Genomic DNA, 21,577 nt, shown 5'->3' on the forward strand with positions numbered 1-21,577 from the left:
TACTTCATCTGAGATCCTTACACTTGTCACTTGGCTCCTAAATTGAATGAGTTTTCACATCTGAACATCCCAGGAGAATACAGAGATGTTTTAGCCTGAGCTCGTGCAGATAGTACAAACAAGACTTACACTCTTAAATGGAAGTCGTTTTTCATCTGGTGTCAACGGTCAAGCCTGTACCCAATGTCATTCACACCAGAAGAACTCCTTCCTTATTACATCTGGCACTGTCAGGTCTTGCTCATACTTCCATTAAGGTTCACTTAGCGGCCATATCCCGCTTCAGAAGATCATCGACATCACCATTGTTATCATCTAGCAGAATCATCAAACAATTTCTCAAGCATCTGTTTAAGGTATACCTGCCACTGAGATGTCCTCCTCCAATCTGGCAGCTAAATACTGCGCTTTCTCAACTAATGAAAAGCCCATTTGAGCTTATATGCAAAGCAGACATGATATTTCTTTCTTGGCTCTTCTGCTGGCACTAACATCAACAAGACAAGTAAGTGAAATACAAGGATTCACCATTCAAGAACCCTTTCTTCAATTCAGAAATAATAGAGTGATTCTGCAGAAGAATTATATATTCATTTCAAAAGTTCCATCAGACTTTCATTGAAATGAACCAATAATTCTACAGACTTTCTTTCCAGAACCCAAGAATGTAGCAGAAAGGACATTACATTCCCTGGATGGCAAGAGCTGTCTAAAGTTTTACCTTGACAAGACAAAACAGTTCCACAGATCCAATCAGTTATAAGGGGCATACAGTGTTCTGAGGAGAGGTTATTCACTTTCTAAACAGAGCACAGCAAGGTAGATAACTAATGCCATACAGTTTTGTCATCAACAAGCTGGTACGCCATTACACACTAAGGTGCAAACTCATTCAACCGGAAGTATATCGACTTCAACATTGTTGTTTACTGGTGTGTCCATCCAAGATATCTGCGGAGCAGTGACTTGGAAGAATAGACACACCTTTACTCAGCACTACTGCTTGGATTCCACAGTCGGCTGTGCTGCAGCAATGGACCAGGTGGTGTTAAGGCATCTTCTACAGTAAAGGTGAGCCATCATAGTAAGTGATAGCCCACCATCCGCAAACGCAACTGTATTGTGCCCATGTCACCTTTTATATATATTTACTAGTTTATACTAATGTTTACAGAAAATGTGCTATATATATTTACTAGTTTATACTAATATTTACAGGAAATGTGCTATTGAACTGCAATAAAATCTGATTCAAGCACATGAATCTATGAAAGATCCAATACTGGAAAAGGAAATAAGTTCTCCAGTATTGGTATCTTTCATAGAGTCACATGCAGCCCACCCTCCTGCCCTGAGAGGCTCACCTTCTCTTTGCTACTATACATATTCACGCTTGCGCTTTGAAAGTCTGAGAGACAGAAGCCTCTGAAGGGAGTGTGCTAGAGGGTGATTGGTTGAGGTTCAGTCTCTTTTAAATGCTAGAGATATGTTACTAAAGTGGCTTTTTTATGGTGCTTTGGGGCTATGTTTAACATTATACTGCTATGTAATGGTACTGTGGGACTCACACTTCGACAACGGCAAATGTTTCAATCATGTAAATCTATGGAACATACCAATATTGGAGAACCACAGTTACAGGTAAGTAACTTATTTTCTTTCGTAATATGGGCTAAATTTACAATACAGTGTTCATTAAATTACGGTGCTCACTAATTAATCAACACATGTTTTAAAGTGTGTTTAAAGATTTCTGCATATTATTGGTTAGCCATTTAAGGATCCATTTAAGACTCTGGCTGGCTCGTACAGTGCAAAGATCTGCCAGTAATGGTATTAGTGGCTGAGCCCCTTTCCTTCTATTTAGATCTGGAGCAGTAATATGGGGAATAATCAGGGCTAAAAAAGGGTTTCCTCTGGTAATGTTACCAGATTTTTCTGGTATCCGAAAACTGTCAGAGTGTAATTGATTGTGCTACTGGGATGGCTTACGGTACCACCTGAAAATACCAGAGATACTTTCATACTGGTGTAGAGTAAAACAAGTGTCTGCTAACACAATTACCAGACATATTTTAGCTCAACATTATTACCCCTACCTTTGTAACTGGGGTCTACATTTGGGCATTTACAGTCAATCCTTGCCATGTAGATTTGATTGAGTTGTTTAAGGAATCAAGATGTAACTACTGTTTTATCTTTCTTTTGTAGGCTGCTTTAAGTGCCACTGACATGGCCTTGGCCCTGAATCGATACCTCTGCACTGCTGTCTTGCCTTTGCTGACTCGGTGTGCACCTCTTTTTGCTGGCACTGAGCATCACGCTTCCCTCATTGATTCCCTGTTGCACACTGTGTATAGACTTTCCAAAGGCTGCTCACTCACCAAAGCCCAAAGAGATTCCATTGAAGAATGCTTGCTGTCTATCTGTGGGTAAGAAAATTAATTCTGACTGAAATACTGGCATAGGTTGATCTTGGAAAATGCAAAGAATTTAGATACTTTAAATACATTATGTTAGAAAAATAAGAAGCAGTAAGATACGTCAGAGTCTTAACTTGAAAAATACAGTGCACTGGAATACTTCAGATACTTGTCTCTTGAAAAATACAAAGCATTGAGATATTTCAGATAATTAACTATTGAAAAAGGAAAAGAAGTTATATACTTTAGATATTTAAATCTTGAAAAATATGAAACGTTACATACTTTAATCCTTTGGTACATACTAATTATATTTCAACAGGACCTTCAATATCTATGTAACTGTATCACACAGGGCTGATTCAGAAAGGCGAAAGGTAACAAGCCATATATTTACTCCAACAGGACAATACCTAAATTTGGGTCAAATTTTTAACTTTTCAGGCTTCACAATGCATCTTGTATAGGAATTGACATTTGTACATGTCTTTGAGTTCTATACTGTGTAATAGTTACTCATGCAGAATATCTGACTTCTCAGTCAAACTACACATATTAAGCAGCAACAACAGTGAGGTCAAAGTGGGTGAACAAGGTCCCTTACCACTTTACTCAACATCAGAATGCAGTCACCATTAGAATTTTATCAAAGTGGTTAGGATAAATAGGGTAAATAGATAAGGATTCATCAAACCCGGGTCTTCAGACCCCACATGTAGAATGGAAAGTTGAGATGTAGTTGCAGAGTGGGGCAACATTGGTCAATTGTAAGTTGTTAGAAATGAGGTCTCTAGTTGGCAATCAAGATACACCCTGTCCAAGTAGGGACCCTCACTCTAGTCAGGGTAAAGGAGATACACAGCTCAGATAACCCCTGTTCACCCCTTTGGTAGCTTGGCACAAGCAGTCAGGCTTATCTCAGAGGCAATTTGTAAAGTATTTGTCCACATACACAGTAACACAGTGAAAAAACTGCAAAGAACTTCACACCAGTTTAGAAAAATAGTCACTATTTATCTAAATCAAACAAGATGAAAACAACAAAAAACCAACATACACAAACAAAGATATTAATTTTTAAAGTAAAACAAGTCTTAATCCATGGAAATCAATGGATGTATTTGTAGGTTGCTGGCCCTCTATGTAGTGTACAAACTGGGCACACTGTGTAGAGGGTCCAGGCAACCAAACATTGGTTTCCAGAGGCAAAAACGAGATCACCTAATGCTATAATTTAGGCATTAGGCTGATCTTGGAGAAGTGCAAAGCCTTTGTTGTACTCACAGTATCAATCAGGCGACTCACACACTCAAAGAACTATCTTGAGACCAATTTATAAATATACTTTCGTTTTTTATATAATTTTTGAGACCAGGATTATCACAATTGTTTAAGTACTTTTTAAGTTATGAATTTTTCAAGTTTTAATAAATGCAGTCTTTATGTGAGTAATAACGCACCATAGGAATCAATTGAAGGCCACCTATAAAAATGCATATAAAATCATACAGTTGCTTTACCAAGTTCAGCTTTGGCAGGTTGGTCGCAGTCGTCGGTGGGCAAGCCGTACCAGCAGGAGAAGTTCGGGCAGCTCCTGTTTAGAGTGGGAACCGCACTGGAAAGACTCTTGGAGCTGGTGCAGGGCCACTGCGAAGGACTACTTGGAAAAGGTCTGCAGGGGTAGGTTTAAAGGTGGTGTCTTGGGTTCCTCTTGTGGTGTCAAGGTCGCAAAGGGTGAGGGACCCTTGGGGCACAGGTAGTTCCTCGTTGCAGGGCGCAGGGCGGATGGGCGCAGGGCGAGTTGTTGATCCAAGGGCAAGTTGTTGATCCAAGGGCTATGCGCAAAGATGCCTCTCTGGTCCAGATGCAGGTCACGGTCAGGGTTGCTTGCAGGGCAACGGGGGCACTCTGGTGGGAGGTCCAGCGTGTTGCTGAAGTCCCTCAACTAGGGATTCATTCTGGTCTAGTTGCCACTCGGGGGGAGCTGTTTTACTTGGTTTCCAACGTCCACTAAACAGTACTTTGGGTATTAGCACGACTCAGCCACTGGAGAGTGCAGTGCCAGCAAACGTAGCATACTTGTGAAGTTTGTCCTGGTGGTTGTCGGTGCCTTGTCAGGTCCAGCTGTGACTTGGGGTTTGGGAGATATTGTCCGGTCAGTGAAGTGACCCTCAATGACTTGTTGGTTCTTGCTGGTTTGCAGAGTGGTACCTCCACTCAGAAGGGAGATCTCAGGCTATTGGTGAACACTAGAGGTCCTCATGATTTATCGAAGTCAGTCCAGTGGTCAACTCCTCTGCAGCGGTGATTGTCGGGTCATTGGTGCAGCAGGCAGGGTTTGGTGCCTTTTTCTTGTGCCCTCAGGTCCACAGTTCTCGGGCGTTGGTTCTTGTTGGTGCTGTCTTCTCTTCTTCCCTTTGAATCTGATTTCTTGGTCCAGGGGTGCCCACTAAATACTGAATGGGACGCTTTCCTTTGTATGGCTACACCCACTATAGTGACCACTTCCTGTGGGAAGGGTCACTACCTTAAACCTCATTGGCTATTTTCCTCTATCCCAAGGAGGAGGAAACTGAAGAAAAGGGTTCACCTCGCAGGCAACACCTTGGAGGTGGTGCATGCTATGTGATGCTACTCCTCCTACCCTTTGTTAGGTTTCCCATCTGTGCTCCTGCCAAAAGTGGGGGTTTGCAAAGGGGGATGCTACCTGCTGCTAGCAGAATGCTTGAGGGTCAAGTTTCAAAGGCGGTAAGCCCTTTGAAGCTCACCGCCAGGACAGTGCACATTCCTGAGGGAGGGGGTGTTAGCTCCTCCACACAGGAAAGGCATTGTCTTACAAACATGAGAGGTAGACCTCTCCACCAAGGTTTGTATATTGGCTGTCTGGAGGTGGCAGCTGGATAAGACCAGTCAGCAACCATGCCGGGATAGTTAGCTTTTGCAGGGGGCACCTCTAAGGTGCAACATTTTGGGATAAATCCAAGACTGGCACCAGTTTGGATTTATCATTCTGAGTTGTTTGATACCTAACAACCCAGAGTTCAGAGTGGCCATCATGTAGCAGGGAAACCTGTGTTGACTAGTGTCCAGTACATGTATTAAAATGGCTGCTCTGTCCACTCACTATGTCCCAGGTTTGGCAAGGACACAGTGGGGGCATATTGCTCATGCAGCTATGCCCTTACATACAATAATATGGAGCACCCTGCCTTATGGCTATAAGGCCTACCAGAAGGGTGGCTTACCCATAGTAAATGCAGTGTATGGTAGACAGGCACACAGACAGTGTGCTGTGTCAAGTTTGAGTTTTAGGTTTGCACCAGAACACTCAGCATGCAATGGCAGTGGTGGGTGCATCTGGATGCATGGCCCCAGAGGGTGGTACAGTCAGTGCTGCTGCCCTCAGGGGCCTACCCCTAGTACCCCATGCCTGGGTACATAGGTACTCACTTACTAGAGACTTATAGTGATAGTTAAGGGTGTTTCCAATTGTGCCAATGCATCACAACAGATTTAGGGAAAGAGCTCTGGCCCAGGGAACCTGGTTAACAGAGCCTTGGGCACCACAATTTCTAGGATACATCAACATCAGGCAAAAAGTGGGGGATAACCATGTCAAAAAGTGGCCTTCTCTCACAGAGTTGTTTTAGCACAAAGTATCTGTTATGCATCCAAAAATAAACTTGCATGGGCGAGCGTGCATCAGAAAAGCAAGCAATGTATCGATTCCTTACTTGCAACTAAGGCCGTGCGTCAGTTCTTTCTCCGTTGGGTAAGTGATGCGTTGGTTTCTGGACCAGCAGCCACAGGTCCGGGCAGTGATGTTGAAGATTTTGATGCCCAAGGACAATGCTTGGAAAATCCGGATGCACGGCAGCAATAAATCTGCACTGAGCTGGCGATGCGTCAATTTTACCAGCGTTGCAGGCGCTGCATCCATTTTTCTGCCACTCAGCTCATGTGTTTGGATTCTCACTCTGGTTCTGCCACCATCTCCTTCCAGGGGCCCAGAGACTGGATGTGGCACAACTTGGCAAGTAAGGGAGTCTCAGCAAGAGAGCCCAGGTGCTGGCAGATGAAGTCTTTGTTGTCCGTGAGACTTCTTAACACGAGGCAACCTCAGTCCAAGCCCTTGGAGAAAATTCATAAGCAGGATACACAGCAAAGTCCAGTCTTTGTCCTCTTTAAGGCAGAAGCAGCAACTGCAGGCCAACCCAGCAAAGCACACACAGCAAAGGGGCAGTACTCCTCCTACAGCTCTTCAGCTCTTGTCCTTGGCAGAGGTTCCTCTTAATCCAGAAGTGTTCTAATGTGTCCACTACTTATACTAATTTCTGCCTCTGAAATAGGCAGACGTCAAAGGGAAATCTCTGTTGTTCACAAGATACTGCCTTGCCCAGGCCTGGCTCAAGAAACATTGCAGGGGGTTGGAGACTGCATTGTGTGAGGACAGGCACTACCCTTTCAGGCGCAGGTGTCAGCTCCTCCCTCCCCACTCTAGTCCAGGAAGACTCATCAGGATATGCTCGACACACCTCAGCTCCCTTTGTGCCACTGTCTAGAGGGAATCCACAAACAGCCCAACTGTCAGTCTGACCCAGACTTGGATTTCACAGGCAGGCAGAGGCACAGAATTGTTAAACAAGAAAATGCCCTCTTTCTAAAAGTGGCATTTTCAAACAGACAATCTAAAAAACAACTCTACCAAAAGATTGTATTTTTAAATTGTGGCTTCAGAGACCCCAAACTCCTCATCTCCATCTGCTCCCAATAGGAAACTGCACTACAGGATACTTAAAGACAGATCCCATGTTAACCTATGTGAGAGATAGGCCTTGCAATGGTTAAAACCAAATTTGGCAATATTTCACTGTAAGGACATGTAAAACGCACCAGCACATGTCCTACCTTTTAAATACACTGCACCCTGCCCATGGGGCTACCTAGGGCCTACATTAGGAGTGACTTAAATGTAGTAAAAAGGAAGGTTTACTTGCCAGGTCAAATTGGCAGTGCAAGACTGCACACACAGATACTGCAGTGGCAGGTCTGAGACATGTATCCAAGGCTACTCCTGTGGGTGGCTGCTAGACCTGACAGCTTTAGGGTTGTTATCCCCCAACTTTTTGCCTGACTGCCTCCTTCCATTTTTCTGCTTCTGTTTTTGCTGGTGTTAGGACTCTGCGCACTGTACCACTGCTGTCAATTGCTAAAGTACATATGCTGTCTCCCCTAAACATGGTAACATTGGTTCCTACCCAATTGGCACATTTAATGTACCTGTAAGTCCCTAGTAAAGTGCACTACAAGTAGCCAGGGCCTGTAAATAAAATGCTACTAGTGGGCATGCAGCACTGAATGTGCCACCCACATAATTAGGCCACAGCCACTTTGACTTGGCATTTAAAACTATGTGCCAGGCCTTAAACCCCCCTTTCTCAACATATAAATCACCCCTAAGGTAGGCCCTAGGTAACCCAAAGGGCAGGGTGCTAGGTAGTTAAAAGACAGGACACATGTTTATATATTTTACTTGTCCTAGTAATGGAAAACTCATAAATTCATTTTTCACTACTCTGAGGCCTGCTTCTGTCATAAACTAGCATTAGATCTACCCTCATACACGTTTGAGTGGTAGATTCTGATCTGGAAGGAGTGGCTCTGTCATGTTTGGTATTGCCAGAATGGTAATAGAAAATCTGGCTTACTGGTGAAGTTGGATTTAATATTACTATTTTAGAAATTATACTTTTAGAAAGTGGGCATTTCTCTGCTTTTACTGCCATCTGTGCCTTACAGCCTGTCTCCAATCCACTTCCGGTCTGTGCTGGTTGACAGCTGCCCTTGTACATTCCACTCAGACAAACATAAACACAGGACACTCTGTCACATCTGCATAATGAATGGGTCTTCCTGTGCAGGAAGGGTGGAGAGGGCTCTCTCTTACATTTCAAAGGCCAGTGCCCTGCCTTCATACAATGGACTGATAACCCCCCACAGGGATCCTGGCAGACAGCACTGGGCTGAAAGGGGAACATGTGCACTTCAAAACTGCTCTTTGAAGTTTCCCCCTCTTGAAAAACATTTTTGGGTATATAAACTTGGTCTCTGACCCCACCAAATCATATACTTTGGATCTACACCTGCATTCTGTCAGAGGAACTGCCTGGCTGCCAAAAGGACTCATCTGGACTGCTTTGCTGAGAAGGACTGCTCCCTGTTTATTGCCCTGCTGCCCTGCTGGCTTCTGACTCTGATGGAAGGACTGTGCCTTCCTCCTGAAGTGCTCTCCAAGGGATTGGATTGAGCTTGTCTTCTGTTTCTGAAGTCTCAGGCCAGCAAAGACTTCACCTCTTCAAGAAACTCCTTGTGGCTCGAAATTCGACACAACACCTGCAGAAATCGACGCAAAGCCTGCATCGCGGCTGGGAAATCACTGCACTGCCGACCGGAACGACGCAGCTCTGACTTCCAGATTGGAAATTCAACGCAGTGCCTGCCTTGCGATGGGAAATTTGACGCATTGCCTACCAGATCGACACAGCGCCTGCTCCTTCTTCCAGTGCATCAAAGAATATCCGTGCGTCATCCCTAGTTGTCAAAATATCCCCACATCTCATTGAGGAACCAAGACTGCGCTCCAAAAAACAACGCAAACCCTTGCATTGTGCAAAGAAACGATGCATCATCTGTGCTGCACCGGAAAATCCAACGCAACAACTTATTTTTCCACGCATCTTCTCCTCTGCAGTCTCTGTGCATCATTATTTTTGGCGCATCCCAAGTACAGTGTGTAACAAAGAAACAACTGTTAATTTCTAAGGATTGAGTCTCTTTTAAACCTTTTAAACCTTTTAAAAGTGATATTTTAACTTGTGCTTATTGGATTTGTGTCGTTTTTACCTTATTTTTTCGGATAAAAACATGTGTGGTGTATTTCTGTGGTGTTTTCACTGTGTTACTGTATGATTTATTGCACAAATACTTTACACATTGCCTTCTAAGTTAAGCGTGACTGCTCAGTGCCAAGCTACCAGAGGGTGGGCCCATGACAATTTAGATTGTTGCGACTTACCCTGTCTAGGATTGCGGTCCGTATTTGGACATGGGTGTATACCTCTGCGAACTAGAGACCCCATTTCTAACAGTGACACCATTAGTGCTGCAGGCCCAATAGTAGCGTTTGATTTACAGGCCCTGGGCACCTCTAATGCACTCTACTAGGGATTTACTAGCAAATCAGATATGCCAATCAGGGATAACCAATCATAATAAAATTTATACAGAGAGCACTTGCACTTTATCACTGGTCATCAGTGATAAAGTGCCCTAAGTACCAAAAGCCATCAAAAACAAAGTTCAGCACACAGTCAAAAATAAAGGAAGCAGAGGCAAAAAGTCTGGGGAAACTACACCAAAGATGCCAGGTCTGATATAAGTCATAACTAATATAATTAGGGAGTGGAGTTAGTGGAATCATAACACTATCAAACATGGCTTCATAAAGAGGGATCAGAATAATGAAAGTTTTGGGATGGATACGTAGATGTATGTCACATTAGGCATTTTTAAACAGTCATTGTGGGTAAGTTGACATTCCAAAAGTCTGACTATGAAGGAAAAGGTGCACTTTAACCACTCATTAAAACTGATGGAACTGTTTTAAAATATTTTGAACCCCAGCTTTTGCTGAAAATTTAAGATTCTATTTTCAGGATGTAAGCTTTTCACTCATCACCGGTTTGAAAGACTTAAGTAACCCACGTTGAGTTATATATTTATATCATTCACTGATTTCCTATATCGGTGTTCACTGCTAAAAATCAAATGGATTTGGGGAAGTTAGAAATAATAGCAACATTTTCTCACTAGACCTTCATCACAGTTTAGGACAGTTTCACTTCATCACTCCTCCACTGTGACTCTGTATTTGATTCTAATCAAGATTAATTGAATAGGTAAATTGTGATTTGGGGGAGGGTGGTGGGACTCCAGACATTTCCTCAATAACATTAGAACAGGTGGGGAAGGGTGAAACCAAGGCGTAGTGTGAAATGGTGGCAGGACATCAGGCTTTGGATTATTTTCAAATATTTAATTGGGTTTGATGGGAGAGTGTGCTGTGGACAGGCTGCAGGAAGTCTTAAGGAGGGAATGTAAAAGCAATGCACCCTTGCTTTTACCCTGCAGATGAGGAGGTTATATTCTGCTCACTTTTAGGAGCTGTTTGTGATATTCCCATGTGTCTTTCTTTATAGCACATTTTCCATTTCTGTGAGTTATTGGATTTTGAGTCTGTAGTAGCCAATGGAGGTGCTTGATGATGGCCTTAACACTTTACATAAAAGAGACATTAGTATACTTTGTTGACACCCTACAGTTGACTTTTGCGATGTGATAGTCACTGCTATGGGACTTCTGCCTCCTTCTGCAATAGATTCTCTTTTTTACACTCATTACTAACACTGAAGGTATCTTAAATTAATTTATAATTGGATTGCCATGCAAAAAAGCCGGTTGTAATTCAAAAGTAGTCAACTATTATTTTGTCCCCATGCACTAATGAAATATTTATGTAAGATCCATGGTTTGTATCCGTGCACATAGTGCTTTGTATTATTTAATACAGTTCATATAAATAATTTATTTCTCTCCTAAAACTGTGCCCACTAGTGATTCATTTACTAATGTCCATAAACATGTTTACAAATATGCACTCTTGCATTGTAAATTGTTGAAAAAAAACACCATCAGCTGAAGAAAGGTGAGGGTCGTGGAAATTACGTTTCTGCATTGGTCTGTCAGAGCAAATGTTGAAGCAATTGCACTGCTCCAAGGCAAATATATGTAAGATCGTAACCTTTTGTTCAACCACGAAGACATGACTCACTTGAAGACTGCAAGAAAAATATATTTAGTGTGAAACTACATACAACTTTACTGTGCGCACTGCACACTGATCTTGCTTGTCTCTTCAAAGCCATTTCCAAGGAAATTCTAAACTAGTATCAACAGGACAAAGTTGTGCTTAATAATTGTGGTCTAAGCGGAGCCAAAGGGTCTCTTCCCGCCAAGACATTCATAGAGCCGCTGACAGTTGACATTGTGCACACACAAATGCAATGGACTTTCGGTGCTTACAAAAGCAGGCGCTTGTTAGTATTACTGAACGGGACTACTGGGATAGACCTTGGGAGGATGAAAGTGTTATAGAAAAATGCAAAAAGAGATTTGGGGATACAAATAAATTTATGAGCTGGACATAGTGCCTTGAAGTTTACTCATTCAGGAATGGGAAGCCAATGCAGGGATGCTCCAGCAGAGTCACAGAAGTAGTGTACCTACGAGGAAGGTTTGGAATGGGTCTAAAATGACAGGTATACAAACCTTGAACACACTGATCCGCGTACTTGGACGTCGGGGGCACTCTTAGTTGTTAATGGGTTCACAGGTACCCTCCTCTGAACTGGGTTTAGTGAACTCAAAGCTGCTGTACATGGTTGTAGCTCATGCTGTCAGTCTCCAGAACCACTTTGCTAAGCTGGGCGCACCGCTGAAACTTGCGTTGTCAGAAACAGCTCCATATGCCAGTAGCAGTGGCTCCATGTCCATTCCCACCATGCAGCCTTGCATTCCAGAAAATCCCAGAGAGTCCTTCCTGCCCCTCATGAAGAGTATCTGTCAGCCTGAACAAACACTCTTCATGTTCAGGTCAGGCAGCCAGGAGTGAGCCATGCGCGATTTGCGCAGACTCCTGGCTGCCTGAGCTGACCTTTGCTGGGCCGAGGAAGTCACAGCTCCTCGATGCCCTCCCCTGGGTGACAAGAAAAGCATCACCCATTGACTTTGTCCTGGGCACTTCAGATTTAAGCCCTAAAGCGCCCAGGGCGAGTGTCAATCAGTGACACTTCGTCACAGAGTAGGGTGGGCTCAGCAGTCTCACTGACCCCATCACTCTCTGTGACGAGGCGGGGACTGCTGCCTTCCCTCACTGACTGACCTAGGGCAGCAATCCCAATCCTCCTGGGACCTGGAGGCTGAAGGTAAGTGTGTGTGTGTATGTGTATGTGTGTGATGTTTTAAATTGGATGTTTGATGCGTGCATGCATGTTTGAGTGTTATGAGTGTTGTTAATGGATGTGCGTGCGTGCATGCGTGTGTGTGTGAAAGAATGAGTGTGTGCCATCTTTTAAAATGACTGTTTGGTACATGAATGCATGTTTGAATGGTATGAATGTTGTTAATGGATGTGCGTGCGTGCATGAAAGAAGGAGTGTCTGTGATGTTTTAAAATGAATGTTTGATGCGCACATGCATGTTTGAATGGTATGAGTGTTGTTAATGGATGTGCGTGCGTGCGTGTCTGTGTGTGAAAGAATGAGTGTGTGTGTGTGTGCCCCGCCCACCCCCTCCCTCCTAAAGCTGCCGGACGCCACTGGTAGGATTGGCACATGTGCTCACTCTTTCCTGTAAAGATGCACAGAGCGCACAATGGTTCTGGTGTATGACCTGTTTAGCGTGAGTAAAATGAAGAGGTGCCACACCTTCAGGGAACAGTAAGCCTGTGAGGCAAAGTAATGTTTATAACAACATTAGCATACGTTCGCAGAACCATAAAACGAAGCTGCAAGCATGTAAAGCACTGAAGACCGTCAAAATGAAAGACGGACACCCTTCCTATTTTTGATCAGAGCACAAATAGAGTCCCCTAGGGTTGGCACCCAGTGTGGCAGGACCAGTCACATCACCGTAAAACTGGCCTTGTCAGAAGGTCAGAGTGCTTGGAGGAGTGACCTTGCTGCCTGCCTCACATCATTTGTGGGTTTCAGTTAGTAAGCATATTTGTGCCTGTTTTGCGCTAGTGACGAATATGAGCAGAAGGCATTTGTGCTTGCTCATAGATTACGCTCTATTTGAACTGGTCATAAATGCAAACACAAACTGTAGCCATGAAGCTAATGCATGCACAGTTGGACCAAATAATGTTTACATTCATTGTTCTTATTATCTGTTAGAGACGGGACCTGGAAACTTTTGCTTGAGCAATACCCTTGTGTGCCCCGTCGGATGGCTCAGTTCGGTTCCGTGTGGCATTGTTTGCATGGTGTCAAGAGGTTAGTCTTGACAGCCACTGAGGGCAATTCAAGGTCTAGGATCTCCGCTGGCCTATGCACCACCATTGCATAGGATGCTCCCTCCTCCGTAGCCACAGTGGGGAAAGAGAGCACACCAGAATCTGCAAAGTTGTCCAGTCCACTGGACCCTCCTAGTTCCACATACCAGTCAATAGATCATACTAACTGGTATTCTAAAGGGTCCATTGACCCCTCCCAACCTTCTCCCATGCCTGGCCATTGACATTAATGGCCAGGCAACGATCTGCCACCCCTGGGCACTCTCTGCGCTGGAATCAGCATCATGTGATGCTGTTCCGGCTCCAGATCATCGGAAATCAAAGTGGGACTGTTGCCGTTGGTGGGCGCCCTCACCGCTGGAAGCATCAGGGTCAGTGCCGCAGAAGGTTGCGCGGGTCTGACCGGTGCCAATCTGGATTCGGATCCACGAGACCCCATCAAGCCAAAGCCGCTGACACAGAACCGGATGGGGCCTCCTCTGACCCAGGGGGGCCCGAAGGTGCTCCAGAGGTGTCGCCCACTCTAATATGCACCACATGGTCTCGTAGAAGTCTTTTACTTCAGCCGGGGCTGCCTCCAGAAATGAAGGGAGGTGCAGAGTCAGACGTGACATCGATTCTGCAGAACCATGCCTTGAAATGGCGATGTTCTGAACTTGTGTTTGCCAATGGGCGATGCAAAGTCAAAGTATGTTTACATTTCTTTTTCTTCTTGTGCCTCTTCCCTGAGCGTTCTGAGGATCTTGAGTAGGAGGAAGAGAACTTTGGGTTCCTGGAGCAGTCCCTCAACCTTCTTCACAACGGGACCTCCGAGGAGTCACACCAGATGGTCGCACTTGAGACACTCTAGGCAGACATGGTGAGGGTCTGACCTTAATTAGTAGATAAATTTACAAGAGGACGTGAATAGGTTGATTAACCTTTTGACTCACAATTAAGATATTCTAACCATAGCTCCAGTACATAGGTAATACCCAATTCCCAATAATCAATAATCATTAGCAATCAATAACAGCAATAATCAATGGAGTCAGCGATTATCACACACCATGACCTTTCAGTCATGAATAGCCACACCTTTTAGTAAAAGTTAGAATATTTATTTCCCTATATTAACAATGCTAAGGTCATGTAGATTAATCTCAAAATCAAATGAAACACATATAGAGACAATATTGACTGTCCAAAGTGGCGGAAGAAACGTAATCTAATCAAAGCTTGAACTACAAAACATTATAAGGTTACGATGCAAATCAATAACAAATTCAACTGCGTCAAAGTAATTACATACATTAAGTTTAGCAGAGAAATTCATCAAACATGAATCCCTATTAGCATGATTTCATTAGTGAGGATCCTTACCTAACACCAGATTAGCATCAGCATGTTGGGCTTCATGCAAAACAATTTAGTAACACAAATTTGGAAAAACATCTAACTATGGCTCTATCAAAACAACGCAGTTGGTACCTAGAAAGGAAAAGCAAATATGCATCGTAATCAACAGTCTCATTTATAATACCTATCCTCAGTGTGGATCAGCAAGCAGAGTCAGTTTTCGTCCTCAGGACATCAGTCAATCAACAAGGCATCAGGATTCAACATCAAAGTTCAGCAAAGTTTCTAAGCATTAAAGTTAAGCACGCCTTTTGTCAAGACACACAAGGAATATTGATCTTACGGCCAGCACGCACATGGGCAATGGATCTGCCTTCCCGCAGTGCAGTGTCCTTATATTAAAACTACTAAAACTACTTCCCAAATCCCTATTGGACAGTTAGTCGTATGTTCACACTTTGTCCAATAAAACTAAAACTCCATATCTATGAATTCTACTATTACTCCGTTCACATGTTGTTGATTGTTTTGTCTTGCAATGTCCTCATCATCCAGCTTCGTAGGTAACAAAATTGTTGCAGCTTCAACTCAAATAAGTATCTCCATTGTTCTCCTAAGAAAGTCAGTCTCACGTTACACATAAAATGTTACATTAGTAGGAACAGCATCTTCTAGCAGTCGGTTCTCATGAGAAACGTTCGTTATGAGCACATTTAAACAATACAATAGAAATCACAGTTTATAACTCTTTAGAACAGCCATTTTATTACACGTTAAGAAATACAGCTTTTACATGAGGCCTAGCAAACTAGGCCAAGACATTTGCTAAGTTAAGGCCTTCAATTAATAAAGCTAGAGCATAATGCATAACCCTTAATATGACATACTACTACATTAGTCAAACGTATATTCAACATTTCATAATATTAATTCTCTAGTAAGTACACTTTGTACTTTGTGAATATTGGCGGCCACTCATCGTAAGCACCTTTTCAAATGTGTGCATTATTTTTCTACTTTATTTTATTTTCTACATAAATCATTTATTCAGAATACATGAAGACTCATTAATAATTTTCATTAAAACACCTGCGCTGGCAGGTCCATAACCGACATGTCACTGTGACAGGCGCTACAGGACTTGAATCTTACCTTTCTGGATGACATCATCGACGCACTTTCAAAAATACTTGACACAATGTTGAAAAAAGCCTGTCAAACAATTACAGCCAGGTAGCCCTCTCCGGATTTGCACTAACTGATGCGGAAAGAAAAGAACTGATTCCGCATGCATGGGTGGCACCTGTATACGTGACCGCAATGTCACATGAGGTGCCAGTGATCCCAACAATGCCACAAGGAACATAACGGAGCAACCTGACAGCGTGTGCAGGCGTATTGCTCAAGCACAAGTTTCCAGATCCAGCCTGATGCCTGGGGAAATTCAAAGGTAAGGAATCTGCAGATAGGTAGAGTGTTTACCAGATAATGCTTTACTGAAGGTGAGTAACTTCTTTTTGCCCTGGTCCAAAAGTCCAAATCAAGAGCAAACATTATTATCCCTGCAGAATGTATTCAGTAGCATTTGGCTCTGGGCTCCAAGTAAACCTATATGTTTTTCCCTGGCTAGAGGCAGTTGAAGTGAGGCAGAAGTAGTGTGTTCTTTGCTCCTTTCATTGGGCTTTAATGTGGGGTTAGCCGATGGCAGAAAACAGGCAGGTAGCTCAGTGTAAGTGATAATTTATGCCCTTATGCTGTACATAGCTCTGTGCATTAGGTACACTTTCAGACTTGTTATTAAATAAAGCAACATGTTGTCAGGTAATAATATCACTTCTCAGCATTCCAGCCCTTTTCTTTCAAAGCATAAACTTGCATCAAACTGCAATGTAATATGTATAATGTGTGCATGAACAAATGTGCTGTGGTTCTATATAGGTATTTGGAAGGAAGCAGCATTCGCCTTTTAGGATGAAATCATTGACAAACATACATGGTCTTCAATAAACATTTGTCCTTGGGGTCTTTACTGACATTATTGTTTCACATCCTCCTACTTATACAGACAGCTGAGGCCTTCAATGATGCAGCATCTGCTAAGACGATTAGTTTTTGATGTTCCCCTTTTAAATGAACATGCAAAGATGCCCTTAAAGGTACGTTTTTTTTTACGAAGTTGATACTTTTGCTTTCCTTTTCAGTTGTTTTACTGTTATTTTACGCATAATGTGTGACTTAGTTGTAAACGTTTGCATCCTGTTTTAATTTAGGTAATGATACTGTGCCCATCCTTGCTGTGTAACATGCCAAAGGTTGCAGTAATGTAGATTTGTGTGTGATATAATATTAATCTAACGCACAATAAAGCCAACATTGTCTCACGTCACTGTTCTGCTTATAAAGGTTGACTGAGAAGAGAAGATGATTGAGTCAAATGTGCCTTTCGATAGGGTAGCTGCGGAATATGATTCTGAGTGAAGTTCATATATCAAACAAAGCAGTATTCAGCAATCACAATTGGGCAGTTAGGTTTAGTTGCACAAACCATAACTCACACAATTCCATCAAAAGTGTCTTAGCACCTCAGCGCTTTCAGCAGTAGGTGCCCGTGTGGCCGGTAGGCTAAAACAAGCCTTACCCGCTCTGGTAGGAGTGAAGCGTGCAGAGCCTTGGAGTGTGCCCTGTCCGAGGGTGCTCACAGCAGCTCTGGTCCATTCAGGTGAGTTGGCTGACTGCGGACTCTCTCTCTTTCTGTTGCACTCAGAGGTTTTTGCGCACTCTTCCTGTGGGTAACGTTTCCACACTCCTGAAAAGAGGATAAGAGACTGAACGGGTGATTCCGAAGCTCCTGTCCTTGCTCTGGGATGGTGATGCTTCCACGGAGTCCTCACTCATTTTAATGGGTCAGATCAGCCACAGGCCACGTTGCTTCCTGTGACTTACAGGTCACCACTGCTGTTTATGGGCTTCTGCCTGATCAACATGGTACAAGTACTCCCAGGAACTCCTCCTGGCATACAGAGTTGACAGACAGCTGCCATGCAAGGCTTTGGCCTTTACTGCAAGGCAGTCTTTTCCATAGTGGCCCCTCCCGGCACTAATGGTCACCACAGTTGTGCTGCACAGGTATTCACCTTTACCATTATCAGCAAACAGAGTCAGTCTTCATCCTCAATACATCAGTTGATCAGTAAGGCATCAGGATTCAGCATCCAAGTTCAGAAAATGCAAAGTCTCTAAGCATTATAGTTAAGCATGCCTCTTGTCAAGATGCACAGGAAATGATAATGACCTTTCGGTCAGGAAGAAAATGGGCAATGGCTGTGTCTCCTCTCAGTGTAGTCCTGTTAAGTCAAAACTACTAAAACTACTCCCCAAATCCCTATGGGTCGGTTAATCGCATGTTCACACTTTATCCAATAAAACTAAAACTTCAGATCTATGCATTCTACTATTACTCGATTCACATGCCGTTGATTGGTTTGTCTTGCAATGTCCTCATCCTCCAGCTCGTCAGGTAACAATATGTTCGATGGCATCTGTCGCTGTAGATACACATGTTGTGCATAGCCCGCCATCTGGTGTTGGGTCGGAGTGTTACAAGTTGTTTTTCTTCAAAGAAGTCTTTCGAGTCACGGGACCGAGGGACTCCTCCTCTTTGTCTCCATTGCGCATGGGCGTCGACTCCATCTTCGATTGTTTTCTTTCCGCCATCGGGTTCGGACGTGTTCCTTTCGCTCCGGGTCTCGGAACGGAAAGTTAGCCAAATATCGGAAAAATTACGTCGGTATTGTTGCGTTCGGGATCGGCTTAGTTAGGATCGACACCGATTCGAAGAGTGAAGAGCTCCGGTACCCTTCGGGGTAGTTTTCGATCCCCCTTCGGGGCCTGGTCGGCCCGACCGCCTGTAAACCAACGCTGATGGAACGGACCCCGTTCCGTTTCTGTCCTAAATGCCACAACAAATTCCCGTATACAGACCAACATTTGGTCTGTAACCTGTGCCTGTCACCTGAGCACAGTGAAGAGACTTGCGAGGCCTGTCGTGCGTTCCGGTTCCGAAAAACACTCCGTGACCGTCGAGCCAGAAGACTGCAGATGGCGTCCACGCCGACAGCTCACCGAGAGTTCGAGGAACAAGAGGAAGAAGAACCCTTTTCGTTCAATGATTCGGACTCCGAGGAATTAGAAAAACTGTGAGTAAGACGTCGAAGCCAGCACACAAGAAAAGTGACAAGTCCCAGGGGACGCCACTGCCATCAGGCCATGGCTCGACCCATAAATTCGGTGACCGGCCGTCGGCACCGAAAAAGGCCAAAATGGTGCCGAGATCGTCCGACTCCGGTCGAGACACCGGCGCGCAGCCTTCTCGGGACCGAGAAAGTGCTGCTGAAAAACATCGGCGCCGAGATAGCGGAGCCGAAACTGCCCGACACAGAGACAGCGGCACCGAGGAAGATCGACGCCGAGAGGGTTCGACTCCGAAAAAGAAGAAGGTCACCTCGGAGCCGAAAAAGAGTACAGACAGGGTTTCGGTGCCAAAACAACCCGCAACCGACCCAACTACCGGTTCCTATTCAGAGGAGCAATCACTGTCCTCTCAGATGCGAAAGCATAGATTTGAGGAAGAGTTGCAATCCACCGAAGTGGACCACACTCAGAAACGTATTTTTATACAGGAAGGAACAGGGAAAATAAGCACCCTTCCCCCTATTAGGAAAAAAATGGTGAAAAAGGTAACTCCGCCACCCTCTCAAAAGGTAACTCCGCCACCCTCTCCTCCACCTGTAACTAACGTTTCACCGGCTCAAACTCCATCACATTCCCCGGCTCACACCACCATGAGCCAAGGTGATCAGGACCAAGACGCTTGGGACTTATACGACGCCCCAGTGTCGGACAACAGTCCAGAGGCGTATCCTACAAAGCCCTCACCACCGGAAGATGGCACAGCATGCTCACAAGTGGTGGCTAGGGCAGCAGAGTTCCACAACGTGTCCCTACACTCGGAACCAGTCGAGGATGACTTCTTATTCAACACCCTCTCTTCCACCCATAGCTCCTACCAAAGCCTGCCTATGCTCCCAGGAATGCTTCGGCACGCAAAGGAAATCTTCAAGGAGCCGGTCAAGAGCAGAGCTATAACACCGAGAGTGGACAAGAAATATAAAGCACCTCCCACAGACCCTGCTTTCATCACCTCACAGCTGCCACCAGATTCCGTCGTAGTAGGAGCAGCTCGCAAGAGAGCCAACTCCCACACATCTGGGGATGCACCGCCCCCAGATAAAGAGAGCCGCAAGTTCGATGCAGCCGGAAAGAAAGTCACAGTACAAGCTGCAAACCAGTGGCGCATCGCTAACTCTCAAGCACTACTTGCGCGCTATGACAGAGCCCATTGGGACGAGATGCAACACCTCATTGAGCATCTACCCAAAGAGCTACAGAAGAGGGCGAAACAGGTGGTTGAGGAAGGACAGAACATATCTAATACTCAGATACGCTCCTCTATGGATGCAGCGGACACGGCTGCAAGAACAATTAACACTTCTGTGACTATAAGAAGGCACGCATGGCTACGAACGTCTGGTTTTAAACCAGAGATACAGCAGGCAGTGCTCAATATGCCATTCAATGAGAAACAACTTTTCGGACCAGAAGTAGACACGGCGATTGAGAAACTCAAAAAGGACACTGACACTGCTAAAGCCATGGGCGCACTCTACTCCCCGCAGAGCAGAGGCACTTACAACACCTTCCGCAAAACAACCTTTAGAGGGGGGTTTCGGGGTCAAGCCACACAAGCCAGCACCTCACAGGCAACACCGTCCAGCTACCAGGGACAGTACCAAAGGGGGGGCTTTCGGGGCCACTACAGAGGACAATTCCCTAGGAATAGGGGAAGATTTCAAAGCCCCAAAACCCCTACAACCAAACAGTGACGCACATGTCACTCATCCCCTCCACACAACACCAGTGGGGGGAAGAATAGGTCAGTATTACCAAGCATGGGAGGAAATAACTACAGACACTTGGGTCTTAGCAATTATCCAACATGGTTATTGCATAGAATTTCAACAAATCCCTCCAAACATACCACCAAAAGCACAGAGTTTATCAAAACAACATTCAGACCTTCTGGAAATAGAAGTTCAAGCATTATTGCAAAAGAACGCAATAGAACTAGTACCAAACACACAAATAAACACAGGAGTTTATTCACTGTACTTCCTAATACCAAAAAAGGACAAAACACTGAGACCAATCCTAGACCTCAGAACACTAAACACCTACATCAAATCAGAACACTTTCACATGGTCACGCTACAAGAAGTGTTACCATTGCTAAAGCAACAGGACTACATGACAACCTTAGATCTCAAAGACGCGTACTTCCACATAACAATACATCCGTCGCACAGGAAATACCTAAGGTTCGTATTCAAAGGAATACATTACCAATTCAAGGTATTGCCCTTCGGTTTAACAACTGCACCAAGAGTCTTCACAAAGTGCCTAGCAGTAGTGGCTGCACACATCAGAAGGCAGCAAATACACGTATTCCCGTATCTAGACGACTGGCTAATCAAGACCGACTCACTGACAAGGTGCTCGCACCACACAGATCAGGTCATGCAAACCCTCTACAAACTCGGTTTCACCATCAACTATGCAAAATCAC

General features: G+C 44.3%; 1 protein-coding gene across 1 annotated transcript in view; it reads left to right on the forward strand.

The window, feature by feature from the left end:
* The window catches only part of RYR2 (ryanodine receptor 2), a 2,714,825-nt gene that overhangs the window by 1,757,818 nt on the left and 935,430 nt on the right, over positions 1–21,577 (forward strand). The window contains exons 49-50 of the mRNA XM_069234403.1: positions 2,212–2,432; positions 16,961–17,051. Of these exons, the coding sequence (XP_069090504.1) occupies positions 2,212–2,432; positions 16,961–17,051 (312 nt within the window). The remainder of the gene's footprint in view (positions 1–2,211; positions 2,433–16,960; positions 17,052–21,577) is intronic.

This window comes from Pleurodeles waltl, chromosome 5 (genome assembly GCF_031143425.1).
Source record: "Pleurodeles waltl isolate 20211129_DDA chromosome 5, aPleWal1.hap1.20221129, whole genome shotgun sequence".
NCBI classification, from domain to species: domain Eukaryota; kingdom Metazoa; phylum Chordata; class Amphibia; order Caudata; family Salamandridae; genus Pleurodeles; species Pleurodeles waltl.